The 15,713-nt window shown below is 41.5% G+C and overlaps 1 protein-coding gene across 1 annotated transcript in view; it reads right to left on the bottom strand.

Moving 5' to 3' along the window:
* Positions 1-7,905: 7,905 nt before the first annotated feature.
* olfml2a (olfactomedin-like 2A) overlaps positions 7,906-15,713 on the bottom strand; it is a 142,336-nt gene continuing 134,528 nt past the window's right edge. Inside the window, exon 8 of the mRNA XM_034169720.1 lies at positions 7,906-8,779. Within this exon, the coding sequence (XP_034025611.1) occupies positions 8,175-8,779 (605 nt within the window). The 3' untranslated portion in view covers positions 7,906-8,174. The remainder of the gene's footprint in view (positions 8,780-15,713) is intronic.

The following is a 15,713-nucleotide window of genomic DNA, read 5'->3' on the forward strand; positions in this document are numbered from 1 at the left end:
CTTATTCTGCAGGCCTCCCATCCAGGACATCAGCATGGACTCCAAAAAGTTCCTCTATTCAGTATTTGTATTGTCAAGTGTGTCGGTAGCATGGCCCAAGCAGTGGGTCACCCCTTTCAGTCTGGTCTGCTTGAGGTTTCTTTCTCAAATCATCAGAGGGAGTTTTTCCTTGCCACTGTCGCTTGTGTGCTTGCTGTAGGGGTTGGTAAAGTTGGTTAAAAAAACAACTTGTCCAATTCTTCATTTGGCAGCACTTCAACGGTCACTAAAGATGTCCCATGAACACTGTGGCTGCTGGATTTAGCTTCCTTATGTCATGGAAGCATTATTATAAAACAATAAAGGGGATGTGCAATAGAGCAAGACGTATGGGAGAAAACGTACGGCAAATAGTACAAAAATGCACGGTAGTGACGTCACTCACACGATGGATCAAATAATGAATGTCACAATCCACCAATCAAATGACAAGGATCTATTATTTGATGATTATTAATCAGGAGTTGAGTGACAAACACTGGATGCTGAGATGTCCTTTAAGTAAAACACAGGGTTGACTTTCTTTCATAAGGATTACATGTAGAACCACTGCACCCAAAACTTCAGTTTTCTTCCAGAATTTCATAAATTGGAGCTGCCAAACCAAACTTCTCTACATGTATTTTGGGATTTAACACAGACCCACTCAGGTTGCTGTTCATCATCCCATCAGCAGCACACAGCACAATGACTTTCAACTCATAAAAATCTCATAACATATATTTAGTTTGGAAAGTTTATTTTATAGCACAGACACACAAACCTAAACAGCTCAATGTTAAAATTTTGTAAAATGATTTCTTATAAACTCTTTACAGTTGAATATTTTCCTACATTACAATCAGCATGACCTTTTTGACTAAAAGGAAAAAAAGAGACTACAAATAAGGGTCAGAAATTAGTTATTGTGTAAGAACCAAAACTAAAAATTGATTTAAGAGTTTTCTACCTCAAAGCTTCACACACACCAACAACAACAACAAAAAAAACATTGGTTTTCACAGACATTTGCTGTGTAATTTGTTGGTCGATGTTATTAATTTCTGTTTGGGTGAAAATTAATGTCATTAACACAAAATGTAATGGTTATGCAAATGTTAATAATAAAGTTTTTTTTAGCTTGACACAAAACACAAACACAAAAATAAAATAAAAAAATGCTTGAAATGTAACAAATATCAAATTTGTGTAAAAAATGTGTACATTAATTAAATTATCTGTGGAGTTAATATTATATTCCAACACATAAAATAACATCAGTGTTTAAAAACAAACAAAAAGAAACATAATGAGGCTGGAATAATAATAAAGGTAGAATTATGATCAAAGTGCTTTAACGATAGAGCTGAAAGGGAAACAAGTTCTATAATTGTTCCTCAAAGCTGAACTGTTCTAAAGGTTGGAATAATCCCATTGGATGAGTTCAGTGCCAGGGGCAGGTCCATATGACAAAGGCAACAGGTGAGAGATGAAACAGTTAAATGTTAATCGGCCTGGTGTATTTGCTGCTAACTAAAGAACTAATGTTATATGAAGAGATAAAATTTAGTAATTTAAGTTGCCCTGCTGTAAACAGACTCCGTGTCCATTCCTTCTGTCTGTTTTAGAGATGCGGGCCAGCAGATATATCTGCAGACATTGCAGATACAGTAGTGTTCAGAATAATAGTAGTGCTATGTGACTAAAAAGATTAATCCAGGTTTTGAGTATATTTCTTATTGTTACATGGAAAACAAGGTACCAGTAGATTCAGTAGATTCTCACAAATCCAACAAGACCAAGCATTCATGATATGCAAACTCTTAAGGCTATGAAATTGGGCTATTAGTAAAAAAAAGTAGAAAAGGGAGTGTTCACAATAATAGTAGTGTGGCATTCAGTCAGGGAGTTCATCAATTTTGTGGAACAAACAGGTGTGAATCAGGTGTCCCCTATTTAAGGATGAAGCCAGCACCAGTTGAACATGGTTTTCTCTTTGAAAGCCTGAGGAAAATGGGCCGTTCAAGACATTGTTCAGAAGAACAGTGTAGTTTGATTAAAAAGTTGATTGGAGAGGGGAAAACTTATACGCAGGTGCAAAAAATTATAGGCTGTTCATCTACAATGATCTCCAGCACTTTCAAATGGACAAAAACCAGAGACACGTGGAAGAAAATGGAAAACAGCCATCAAAATGGATAGAAGAATAACCAGAATGGCAAAGGCTCACCCACTGATCAGCTCCAGGATGATCAAAAACAGTCTGGAGTTACCTGTAAGTGCTGTGACAGTTAGAAGACGCCTGTGTGAAGCTAATTTATTTGCAAGGATCCCCCGCAAAGTCCCTCTGTTAAATAAAAGACGTGCAGAACAGGTTACAATTTGCCAAAGAACACAACTGGCCTAAAGAGAAATGGAGAAACATTTTGTGGACTGATGAGAGTAAAATTGTTCTTTTTGGGTCCAAGGGCCACAGACAGTTTGTGAGACGACCCCCAAACTCTGAATTCAAGCCACAGTTCACAGTGAAGACAGTGAAGCATGGTGGTGCAAGTATCATGATATGGGCATGTTTCTCCTACTATGGTGTTGGGCCTATATATCGCATACCAGGTATCATGGGTCAGTTTGGATATGTCAAAAAACTTGAAGAGGTCATGTTGCCTTATGCTGAAGAGGACATGCCCTTGAAATGGGTGTTTCAACAAGACAATGACCCCAAGCACACTAGTAAATCAGCAAAATCTTGGTTCCAAACCAACAAAATTAATGCCTCGCAGATGTGAAGAAATCATGAAAAACTGTGGTTATACAACTAAATACTAGTTTAGTGATTCACAGGATTGCTAAAAAAAAAGTTTGAACATCATAGTTTTGAGTTTGTAGTGTCAACAGCAGATGCTACTATTATTGTGAACACCCCCTTTCCTACTTTTTTTTTACTAATAGCCTAATTTCATAGCCTTAAGAGTGTGCATATCATGAATGCTTGGTCTTGTTGGATTTGTGAGAATCTACTGAATCTACTGGTACCTTGTTTCCCATGTAACAATAAGAAATATACTCAAAACCTGGATTAATCTTTTTAGTCACATAGTACTACTACTATTCTGAACACTACTGTAGCTGTCAGCAGCATGGACAGCTCCAGAGTTGCCCATACCAAGTATACCTCATTGCAGGTCGAGGCTTCTTTTTAATGCTGTCATTATCTCAGTGGCACAGGAGTGTCAATAGTCCATTGAGAATGGATGATTTATTTATAGCTGTGGGTTTGCATAACATGATCTGAGCATCTGTACTGTGACTGTGTAGTTTCCTTTCATTATAAGTATGCCACTATGAATTAATGTTTAATTGTGGTGTTAACTGTGTTCAAGAAGTTTATTAAATGAAAATAAAGAAATGCATACCCCGACAGCAATTATTATTAACTAAAATTTATGTTGGACTTATTAAATCACATTCTGTGTGCTAATCTATTTGCTTGTTCTCCTCACAGTGTTTTGTGCACTTGGGTAAACAACCCCAAATTGCATATCCACAAAGGCAAACATAATGAATGTGCTATTCTGCTCACTGGAGAGACGCAACCCTCACTGTGTATTGTTAGTTGATCAGGCTGCACATTTGTTTGTGCACGATATGGATATCTTTAGTAAATCATGCCCATTGTTTGTACATAGAAAATAGTTTCTGTCTGATACTAAAGTGTAAAATCTGTGTTACGGCATCTACAACTGTGATACAAAATGTTGTCCTTCTGGAATGACTTTCCCTATGAGGTATTTCTCAATATAGCAACACACATCGGACAGTTACACAGCAGAGCTGAGCTTAGGTTTCATAGGTTTCATCTTACTCATCAAAATGTCCTTGACAATGGACAGGACATCATCTCTCATCTTAAAAATACTTCATAGTCAATTGTTTATTTATGTTTGGGAACACATGGGTGTCCATGACATCACATGGTGAGTCCACATTCACATACAGTGAAAATAATGACAGTGACTGATGAAGAAATGATGGCAGCACTCCCAGGACAGTCACCTAAGAACTGCATCAGCAAGTTATAGGACTTTTTGGAATGTACCTAGATCCATCAACACAACTCCATTTTCCACCAAAAAAGGCACTCTAACTTTCAGTCACGACTTGTCAAGGATCATGTGCTGCTGCTGCATGTCACTGCATCCACCACACCAGGGAGTCAGCACAGGTTCCAGATGGCATCCACACAGGTAGACAACTGATCCATTCCCACATCTTGAAGGTAACCATCCAGGAAGCCATTAAAAGCCTAGATCTTAGTCTTCATCAAGGACTATAGCAAACTCAGAGACTCTAATTCCTCATTATTTTCCCAGCAGTTGAAATGACCTTGACCTGCTCTGAGGACATGTTTCCACAGTTTGCATTGTTTCTCTGTACTCCTCTCAGTCTGTCTGGGCACAGAGGAGGAACCTGGTGTGCTATGTTGAGCATTAAAAAGCTTGTTTTTGTGCAGAAAACATGGCGTAACGTCAACTTTAACAGCATGAACTGTTCTTTTCTCTTGTACAAAATGCAAGGCCAAACTGATCAAAGTCTCTTTGTTTTCACCCCATCAGCAAGCTGAACAGACTTTGTTGTGTTTTCCTGCTTTCTGATTTTATCAATGTTTTTGAAGTGGACTTATTTAGCAGGAAATCTCTTCTCCTGTACACTACATGTCAGTTTATTGTTCGAATCTTGCTAACGATTAACCTTCCAAGCATGAAGGCACTGAGTGTCAGGGACAGGACACCTGTGATGTTTATTTTTCTCATGACTCACATGGCCTCACTTTTAACAACACAACACAAACGAAGGCACAAACCGGAAATGGCACAAAAAAATGTGGGGAAAAAGCCACAAACTGTTGTTGTAAAAAAGCTGTAAAAAGCCACATACCAGCGGTAGACGAACATAGACATTCTAAAGAAGAGTAGACGCCACAATAGTTGCTGTGGCGCAAGAAATGCAGCCGCCGTCTTGGAGCAGTCATCAATCAATCAATCAATCAATCAATTTTTTATATAGCGCCAAATCACAACAAACAGTTGCCCCAAGGCGCTTTATATTGTAAGGCAAGGCCATACAATAATTATGTAAAACCCCAACGGTCAAAACGACCCCCTGTGAGCAAGCACTTGGCTACAGTGGGAAGGAAAAACTCCCTTTTAACAGGAAGAAACCTCCAGCAGAACCAGGCTCAGGGAGGGGCAGTCCTCTGCTGGGACTGGTTGGGGCTGAGGGAGAGAACCAAGAAAAAGACATGCTGTGGAGGGGAGCAGAGATCGATCACTAATGATTAAATGCAGAGTGGTGCATACAGAGCAAAAAGAGAAAGAAACAGTGCATCATGGGAACCCCCCAGCAGTCTACGTCTATAGCAGCATAACTAAGGGATGGTTCAGGGTCACCTGATCCAGCCCTAACTATAAGCTTTAGCAAAAAGGAAAGTCATCGTAGTGATTCTATCACAAGGTCGACGGTAGACGAACATAGATATTATAAAGAGGAGTACCGTATTTTCCGGACTATAAGTCGCACTTTTTTACATGTTTTGGCCGGGGGTGCGACCTATACTCCAGTGCGACTTATAAATGAAAAATATACCGGTAGATTCTCAATTAATTTACCGTAATAAAACAATTTTACGTGACAGAGTCGCTCTATGTTTTAAAATGGTCACCGGAAATGGAAATGCAATGCATCATGGGCACTGTAGTATGGCAGCCGTCCTATAGGTCACGCTGGTCACGATAACCAATCAGAGAACAGAACATTGGACGCGTATTCCTCACTTCACCCAGACAATGATTGTGAAACAGTGTGTGAAGCAGACGAACATGGTGCTTTTTCTTGGAGGGCAAACAAAACGGTTTCAACCCTTGGATATCAGTGTGAGCAGAGTTGATGCTGAGAGCTGCGTGGGAGCAATGGGATAGCAACGGCGGAGGATTAGCATCTGCAATTGGAAGGAGCTGGCGTCGACACCACAGGGAGGTCATGAGCTGCGCAGGTAGGTGCTGCATGATTTGGCTCGCAATATGGTCCGCAAAATACAAACATATCCGTAGGTAAAATGCGGCTCACAAGAGGGCACTCAAGGCTTGTGTGACTGTTCCTGCGACTTCTGACTACCATAGAAAAATAAAAATTTCAACATTACTGATAACTTAACAAGACAATGGAGAAGGTCAGAAAAAAATGCCACCAAAAAGAAAAGCATACTCTGCAGATTACAAGTTGCGACTGGTGAAATATGCATCCAAAAACAGTAATCGAGCAGCAGAGAGAGAGTTTGGAGTGAGTGAGAAACTTGTGAGGGACTGGAGGAAAGTGGAGGTTACTCTAACCACCATGAAAAAAAAAAAAAAAAGCTAATCGCGGGCTAAAAGCTAGATGGCCACAGCTAGAGGAACGAGTCCGTACATGGGTGCTCGAACAATGTGCAGATATTATCATCATAATATCATAATATTATCATCTGAACTTTCATGTTAAGTTAACATACCTGTATGTCCATGCGGCTTATACTCCAGTGCGACTTAGCTATGGTTTATTTTTCTTTATAATGGATAAAGTGGCTGGTGCGACTTATACTCCGGTGTGACTTATAGTCCAGAAAATACGGTATATGCCGCAGTGGTTGCTGAAGTGCAAGAAATGCGGCCGCCATCTTGGAGTGGTCATCGTAGTGATTCTATCACAAGACACAGTGATGGTTTGATTTTATAATCTGTATCCTGACCTTATGATGAGTGCAAAATAAGTGTGGTATTATTACTGTTTTGTTTAAGAATGTTTAATTTTCACAGTTGCTGCACTTTGCGTAAATCATAGTCATATCTTATATCATATTGATATGACAATATTACAAAAAAATATTTAAAAGGCGGGGCAAAAAATATATATATATTTATAAGATTGAGGGGGCGGTTTTAGCCATGCTCATGCTCCACTGAAGCATTTACTCAAAAAAAAGTCTGAAGGACCTGAATGATATTGTGAGATGCTGAAGAGCTTTGCTCATCATGGCTGTGACATATACATATTAAATACCACCTGGGGCAGAGTTAAACACTGAGATGGGCACAGAAACCAAGCATGAAAAGGACCAGGTACTAAAGTATTAAAGACTGGACTAGTGATAAGCTCTGCCCCTTAATAGTGTTGGTACATGGTTCATTTGCAGAGCTGAAACGTGGTCATTCTGTCTTTGCACTAGACTGTTTGTTAAATGTATATAGAAAATAAAGCATAGTTAATTCTATTCTTAATTTGATTCTTGTTTTTCTCCTCCAAAATAAGAATACCGTTAAAGTACCGGTCCAATACGCAGTACCGATAAAAATATTGTTAAAATGTTAACGATATCCATCCCTACTTAAACAAAACATATAAAAAAGTATTTAATTTGGAGAGTGGGTTGTTGAGGCAGGACTTTTGGCAGGTCAATGTCACGTCTCATTCTGTGAGTCATGCTGCTCAGCTTGCTAACATTAGTTGGGCTGCATCTCAAACAGACTGAGATAAAACGTACAGACTTTATATGGCATGAGGTCTGAACCCAATACATTACATATAAACAGTCATGTATGTCCTTTATTTCACATAGCTGTGATGGGAGCAGCTTTGGCAGCATGTTTAAACCTCCATAAGTCCATCCGCCACCCACATCTTCGTCCACTGCCTAGTTTTCAGTCCTCAGCAACTGACAAACACAGCAGCTAAACCAACAAACTCAACAAATCATGCTTCATATCTTTCTAGAACTGTTAGTTAACCAACATGTTGACCTTTCATGATTGACCTTTCGATCGTTACTTCGCTCTGCCCACTGACCTCGACTCAACCGCTGAGATGACTATATCTCCAGAGGGGTTGTTTCACTGAGCTAATTCAATCAACATACTGCACAAACAAAATCCAACAGCTGTGTGAGGAAAAGGTATGTTTGGTGTACTCTGAGGTCGGGTGTTTAATGGAAATGCACTGGCACTGGAAGGCTGGTCAATGTTCATCCTCTGTCCTGTTGAGGCCAATATGGCTGCTGATAGGCTGAAAACACTCAGGTACCACACTGACTGCAAAGCTGTTTGCATTTCTGTACAAACTAGCTGTGCTTACTGGTCAATAAAGCTTAGACGATATGTGAGCTGATGTCCATTGTCCCATGCATACAGGACCTTCTCTTTGGGATTGTAGTCAATCTGGGTGGTGTAGGAATATTCATTGATGAAGGGCAGGCGTGGGATGGCTTCTGTGCTGGTGTGGGTGTCGTAGGCGTAGTTCACCTCACCTTCCTTCTGACTGTACACATCAACAGCATATAAGACACCACAGATAATAAAGCAATTCCCATAGGAGTTCTTCTTGAGACCTGTCCTCCAGGTTGTCTCCTTTTTAAGGGACAGGTCTCCCGGATCTAGTTTACTGATGATAATCATCTCTTGCTGGTTGTAGTCGTAGTCCATGGATGGGTAAATCACCCATAGCCCACTTTCATCCACTGCAAAGTCAATGTCTGAGTGGCCCCTCCATTTCCAAGGGGTAGTATCTTCATAGACCACGTCGTGCAGCAGCGTCCAGGCCGCCACGTATCGCATCTTCAGATCATACTTGATAATGTTCTTCGTGAAAGCTCGGTTGTAGTAGAAGGCACCATTATAAACCACGTGGCCCGTGCCTATCCAGTTGTATGGCAGCTTGTAAAGGTTGCTCCAACGACCTAGAATAATCAAGAATTTGAATTATTTTCTTTCATTACAAAATTTGATTCATTTATCAGTCAAACCTGTCAGTAACCTCTTTCTGTTGTACAGCACGGACCACTGCCACGACCAGTGTGGAATCTCCTCATGTTACAGGGATGCCATTAGTTTGTCATTTTACAAAGAAATCAGAACTTATTTATGTTTTTATCAAAGCTTAGATTTAGTTTAGATTTTATGTCTTCAGTCACTGCACTGATGGTTGCAACAGAACAAACTCAAATCCAAACCCTTTGTCTATATATATTATTTTGGCATGACATCACAGCTAACTTGAATTTGTACAATTTTAATATGGCAACATAGATTCGCTGCTACCCCCCGCCTCCCCTTTGACATACAAAACCATCATTAAAAACTGAAAATTTCTGGGAGCGTGAAAAGTTCTGACAATGACCATGTCTGTAACAATAACATGGAAGTTAACAGAGAAGACAGAGACAGACAGACAGGACATCAGGCGGGTGATCAGAGAGTTGGATATGTGAGGTCGTGAGTTACATGAATGTTCATGTGTGTATGACCACTCGCTCTGACCACTGACCTTGACTCAACCGCTGAGATTACTATATCTCCAGACAGGTTGGACAACTGAGAATCCACAGGCAAAGTGTGAAAGATAAAAAAGAAAACAGGTGTGTGAATCATGTGAATGATTGTACGCCTGCAGTTCAAGCCCCAAAACCAAGATGCACCCACACCATGACCACATGGGGCGCACAGCCACAGCCAGCACCTAAGAGCCCAGAGCACCCATGTGAGAAACAACATGTACAGGCACAGGACCAGGACTCCCCGCCAGCAAAGGATCCTCAGTTCAAACCCCAGCCTGACCGGAAAATCACTAAGGGCCCTTGGGGAAGGTCCTTAATCCCCGAGTTGCTCCTGGTGTGTAGTCAGCGCCTTGTATGGCAGCACCCTGACATCGGTGTGTGAGTATGTTTGTGTGAATGGGTGAATGTGAGGCATCATTGTAAAGTGCTTTAAGAGTCTGATGCAGATGGCTGCAGGAGAGCCCCCTCAACAAACGAGTGCACCCAAAAATTCACACACACGGGAGTAAAGCAGCCTCATGAGACACAGACATCAGTGAAGGGAAGCAGAAGGTCAGACGGCACACAGCGTTGGCTGAGCGAAGGAAAAAAGTCACAAAGCCACAAATCATTGAGAAAACGTGGATGAAGGAGCCCATCACTGAAACACCTATGAGTGCAGAGCGCATAAAAGACCAAAACAAAACCAAAACTAACAAAAGAAAAATGAAGCAAACAGCGACCTTCACTGTATGTGTTGGAATTTTTTTTACTACTTTTTAATCATTTCAATCATCAAGATTTCATTCATTTATTCAGTCATTCAAGGTTGTGGATTCTAACATGACCTGAGACCTTAAACAAAAATCAAAACAAAACATTCTTGATGACGTGACTTGACAGCGAATATCAGACTGAGGTCCAGCCTGTGATCAAGTCTGCAGCCAGTCTGCGCTCTCCACAGCACCTGCAGCTGCAAGGTCTGTCTTCACTACAACAACGTGTGCGCGCACATGCACGCTGGAGCCAGAGACGGCTGCTACGTGCATAAATAGTTAAAGTAGTTGATCAAACATTCTTGCCGCTATTGTTTCTGTATAAAAGTGTTGCTTTTCATCTCACACGTGGACGAGTCACTTTCAGCTCATCAGATCTTTAGTTATTGATCCATTCAGATATCATCAGAGTTCATGCAAGACGTCAGACTTCAGAGGCTGGGCAAAGTTGGACGACAATCAAACGGAACGCTGAGGGTACGGGAACTATGCAAACAATGAGGAACCGTTACGACAGAAAGCAAATATGGATGAATTGAAGTTGTCGTTGGGATTCGTTGACATTTTTCAGCAGTTTGAAAATTCTGCCGAAGTGCCGAAGTGGACAACGGTTAAACGAAGTCCAGTTTTCTTGTTTCGTTTGGGCTCAGTGTCCTTCGTTAGTGCCGTGTGACCGGGGCTTTAGGTCTCCAGCAGGAAGATGGAATCCTCCAGCATGTTGAGTGTATCAATTCATGTCCATCCAGGATTCTAAATATCCCATCAGCAGGTTGTGAGGTACTTCAAGCTGCTCCTTTGTGTTCCAATACTCTCCTTACTCTGTAAAACATGCTACCGGTTTCCCTCCTGCAGGACCAACTATCGCTCCACATTATGAGTTTCATGCGTCCTGTCGTGTCTATGCTCTGCCATTTATGGATGTTGTGACACTATCAGACTGTGTGCATCATGAATTTAAACAACAGTGACAAGTTCATTTGGGATTTCACTCAAGAACAAACACATGGTGTGCAGTAGGTGCCAATTTTTAATCACATCCTGTTCTGATCCCAGCCCTCCAAACTCAGGAAGCCTGACTTTGATAATGTCATGATTCGAGCCAGCGTGGCACAGAAGGTGGTAGGAAGCAAATGCAGACTGACAGACAAAGGTGCTAAGTTATTAAAAAATAGTTTATGTGGTAAATTGGCACAAGGTTCGATACACAGTAAAACAGTCAGCATGGTGGAGATACAGACAGATGTGGTGCACAGGCATAGTCCAAAGACAGGCAGGGTTCAGGAGCACGGCGTGGCAGATATCAGAGGCTGAGACTGTGGCGAGGTCAAAAACAGAGTCCTGGTACACGGTGAGGTGTAGTTCAAGGCCAAAGACAGAAGCAAGGTCAAAAACAAGCAGGGTCACAAAACACAGACAGGCAATCAAACCAAGGCAAAGCAGGGCTAGAAAGATGACAAAGAGTAAGACAAACTGGCGGGAAAGTGGTGAACTGAAGCTGCTTAAATAAGGGAGGTGATAACAAGACACAGGTGTGGAGAACATTCAGGAAGGAGGTCTGGCCAGATGAAACAAAGATGAGGGAAGCAGGTACAAGATTGTGCAGTGACACAAATGCAAAGTAAACAGGACCTGACAAGAGATAATCCTAAAATCACAGTGATCAAAATAAAGCATCAAAACCAAGGACAAACAAAACTTAAGGCCTCATACATAAGAAAAGATAAAGAAGACCTAACATACCCGAACAAGGAATTAACCAGAAACAAAATATAAGAACCGAAAAAGACCAACATGAAAATAAAGGTTAAAACTAAACAAGAGTGGAACTCACAAGTGGCAAAAGAGATAATAGAAAATACGACTAAAGAATACACAAAGGAAAAACAATAGCTGGACAGAAACTACAACTGAATAAACCACATGACTAAGTATAATAAATAGAAAGACATGACTAAGGTATGATCAACAGAAAATACATAATAAACAGAAAACAAAACCACTGACCACAAAAACCAAACAAAAAATAAATGATGAACAGAAAACAAAAACAGTGGCAATAATACGACAAGAGAAAATTAAAGACTGAAACATAAACATAAAAATAAATGAAAACCTCAGTCAAGTAAGTGGGGTGACTACAACAGATCCAAGGTGGATCTGCATGTTGACTTGGCACAATTGTCAGACTGAATGTCCTTTCTGATGTAACTCCACATTACATGGAGAATGGGGGGTTGAACTGAGAGGAAACCAGTTCACTTAACTGGTTGGCCACAACCCATGAAAATCCCACCAAAGGTCCCGAACAGTGTGGTGATCTACACACACACACACACACACACACACACACACACACACACACACACACACACACACACACACACACACACACACACACACACACACACACACACACACACCCAGAACCAAGGCCAGCCAAAACTCTAATCCCTCTCTGCTGTTCAGAGTTAAAAGGAAATGATAAAGCAGATGTCAGAGACCAGCAGGCATCACCAACACTCACCGGAACAATCTGCCCACAGCTGTGAACCACCACACCGCGGCTTGTGCCACATGTACGTGTGTTTAGAATGCCAACTGTCTGTGCACATCTACAGGAAAATCCTGTGAGGAGAGATCATCTCAAACCTCCTGGACAGCACAGTCCAGCCCCTCAGTTGATTTGGTTTGGGAAGGAGTTGATTTTGCCACCCACTGGAGCCATGAGCTAAAGAGCCGCATTCCACAGATCTTATTCTTCTCACAGAGATCACAGAATAATCAACATGGAACAAAGTCCGGCATGTTATTACAGGAAACAAAGTCAGACATCAGTTCTTGTTTTCTGTATGATGCTGTGTGCTCGATTTGATTTACCATTTCATAAAAAGAAGGTTCAAAAAATGTTCACGGTAGGAGAGAGGGGTTCGGGTTTGACGGGTTCACATCATTTTAAATACAGAAGGCTGTGGATGGCTATGAAAAGTTTTTGTATTTTGGTTTTTGAGGTCAAACGTTGGAAGAGTTAGAATGAGTTAAAGGGACGTCTAAGCATGATGCACCTGTTCCATTCATTATTTTTATAGAGTTTATTTTAAGTTTATTTATTTTAAATGTATTTATTATCACTAATTATATGCCTTTTTTTGGTTTATCGTATATTCTATTGTGTTTTTTGTTTTCTTCTCCCACTTTTTTTTTTTTTACATTCTTATTATTTAGGAAGTCGGATGTGATGGAGACCTGGTGGGACAATATAAGTGTATTACTTCAGCCCAATCCTTTTCAACATGTGAACTCAGTGCTGCAAAGAGCAGGTTCTTACTTCACTGTATGTACTGGAATTTTGTTTACTACTTTTTAATCTATTTACATGTTTGAAATAAAGATTTCATTCATTCATTCAAGGTTGTGGGTTCTAACATGACCCAAGACCTTTCTTTTGGAGTCTGAATGTTCTTCCCATGTCTGCAAGGGTTTTCTCTGGAAACTCCAGTCTCTCAGTCTAAAGGTGCGTTTACACATGAGCAAGACATGTTACGAATGTCATTTTTCTGTCATTTGTGACACATTCCTGACATTCTTAATGTGACAACGCATCTGAATAGGTTTCTTAATAGTGCGTGTTGGTGCGTGATATTCTTGATATTCGTGGAGCATGTTTTTGCCTGTCAAAAAATCTTCCACGAATGTCACACACCACCCTCCTTTCTTCTCACGTCATGGAGGTCGCAACTGAGCGTGTTGATCCAACTTGATGAGTAGTGATCCTTAATAGAACGTGACAATGTTCGTAGTGGTTCCTGTGATGGTTCTTGGAGCCCAAACTGTCACGCGTTATTACGAAGTGACACGGAAACTGTCAAGTTTTGACACGACTTGTAACACGGCGTCACATTTCACTGTGCGCCATGACGAATCACTTTGCTGTCACGTGTGCACAATTAAACTCGGCTCCACAGCATTCAGTTTGATGCAGGATGCCGAAGAGGAACAGTGACGCGAAGTCAGCCAAGTGTCGTTCCACAGTTCCTGCTGAAGCTCCTCAGGACGCTCCTGCAGGTGATCCACCTGCTGTTGTAACCGAAGAGCGGGAGAACGAGTCTGACCCAGAGGAACCAGAGAAGCGAGAGGAGACTCATGTGCAGCCAGACATCTCTGCACCTCCTCCAGTCCGGTGGAGGAAGAAGCACGCGCACAATTAAACCCTGCTGTACCACATTCAGTTTGATTGCTGACACCATGTCAGCTAAAAGTCTAATTTCAGTGCTCTTCAGCGCGCTCCTGCAGGTGTTCCACATGCTGCATGTGCCTGATGTTTTGGAAAACATGCGAGAGGCATGATGCATGAAACCACACATCTGGCTCTGTCCTCCTCCTCCTCTCTGCACCACTCCATGGCACACAGCCCAACTATGCATGCAGTCACAAAGTTCTTCTGAAAAACTGGAGCGATCTGAATTCAGTTGGATGAATATGGGTGTGTGTGTAGAGACAATTCACCTTGTTCACAACGTGACAGAACTTAATGATGCGCTGTTATGTGCAATAGCGCGCAACGCGAGACACTATTCTTGACCGTGCGTAATGGTTCCTGATAATTCTCCAGCAACACGTGCCATTAATCGTAACATGTGGTAACAGGTTACAACAGTTCCTGAGGACACCTGACGCCTCTGCCCTGAATCATCACATTCGTGATCAGCGGACAAGAATGTGTACTTCGTGGCATTCGTGACTTGTCGTCATTATGTGTAAACGCAGCATAAAGGTGTAGTCTCACTGTGACTGATTAGTAACCGATTGAAATCATTTGTCCAGTGGCAAAAATCTCCTGAAATCATATGTCCAGTGGCAAAAGTCTCCTGGTCCGTGGGTGGATTTGGAGCTGTGGATTTGGGGCTCTGATAGAATGAGTGGACAACCAGCAAATGTTGTGTGCACAGCGCCTCCGGATGCAAACAGAAGATAATGCATGAATGAAGCTGATGTCTACTGGATGTCCACTGGTATGCTAACAAATGGACAAAATGGTAAACAAACATGCAACCGCCAGATAATCTCTCCATCTGAGCCTATCCCAGCGGTCATAGAGCATGAGGCGGGGTACACCCTGGACAGTGCACCAGTCTGCTGCAGGGCCACATACAGACAGACAAATGGTCAATTTAAAGTTTCCAATTCACCTAACATGCATGTCTTTGGGATGTGGGAAGAACCCAGAGGAAACACAAACAAACACGGGGAGAACATGCAAACTCCACACAGAAAGGCCCAGGCGGGAGGTGATCCCACATCCTTCTTGCTGTGAGGCAGCAGTGCTAACCACTAAGCCACCGTGCAGCCCAGTGGGTAAACAAAACAGTTCACATGCTCCAATTTCTCTAATACAACAAAAACTGAACTTAAGATAATTTTTAGTTGAAGTTAAATATCAATGTAATAAACAAACTTGATTTGTTTGTAGGCACACTGCTGGGTACACCCCCACACAATCAATCAATCAATCATTCAATTTTTTTTTTATATAGCGCCAAATCACAACAAACAGTTGCCCCAAGGCGCTTTATATTGTAAGGCAA

This window comes from Thalassophryne amazonica, chromosome 5, assembly GCF_902500255.1.
Source record: "Thalassophryne amazonica chromosome 5, fThaAma1.1, whole genome shotgun sequence".
Taxonomy (NCBI): Eukaryota; Metazoa; Chordata; class Actinopteri; order Batrachoidiformes; family Batrachoididae; genus Thalassophryne; species Thalassophryne amazonica.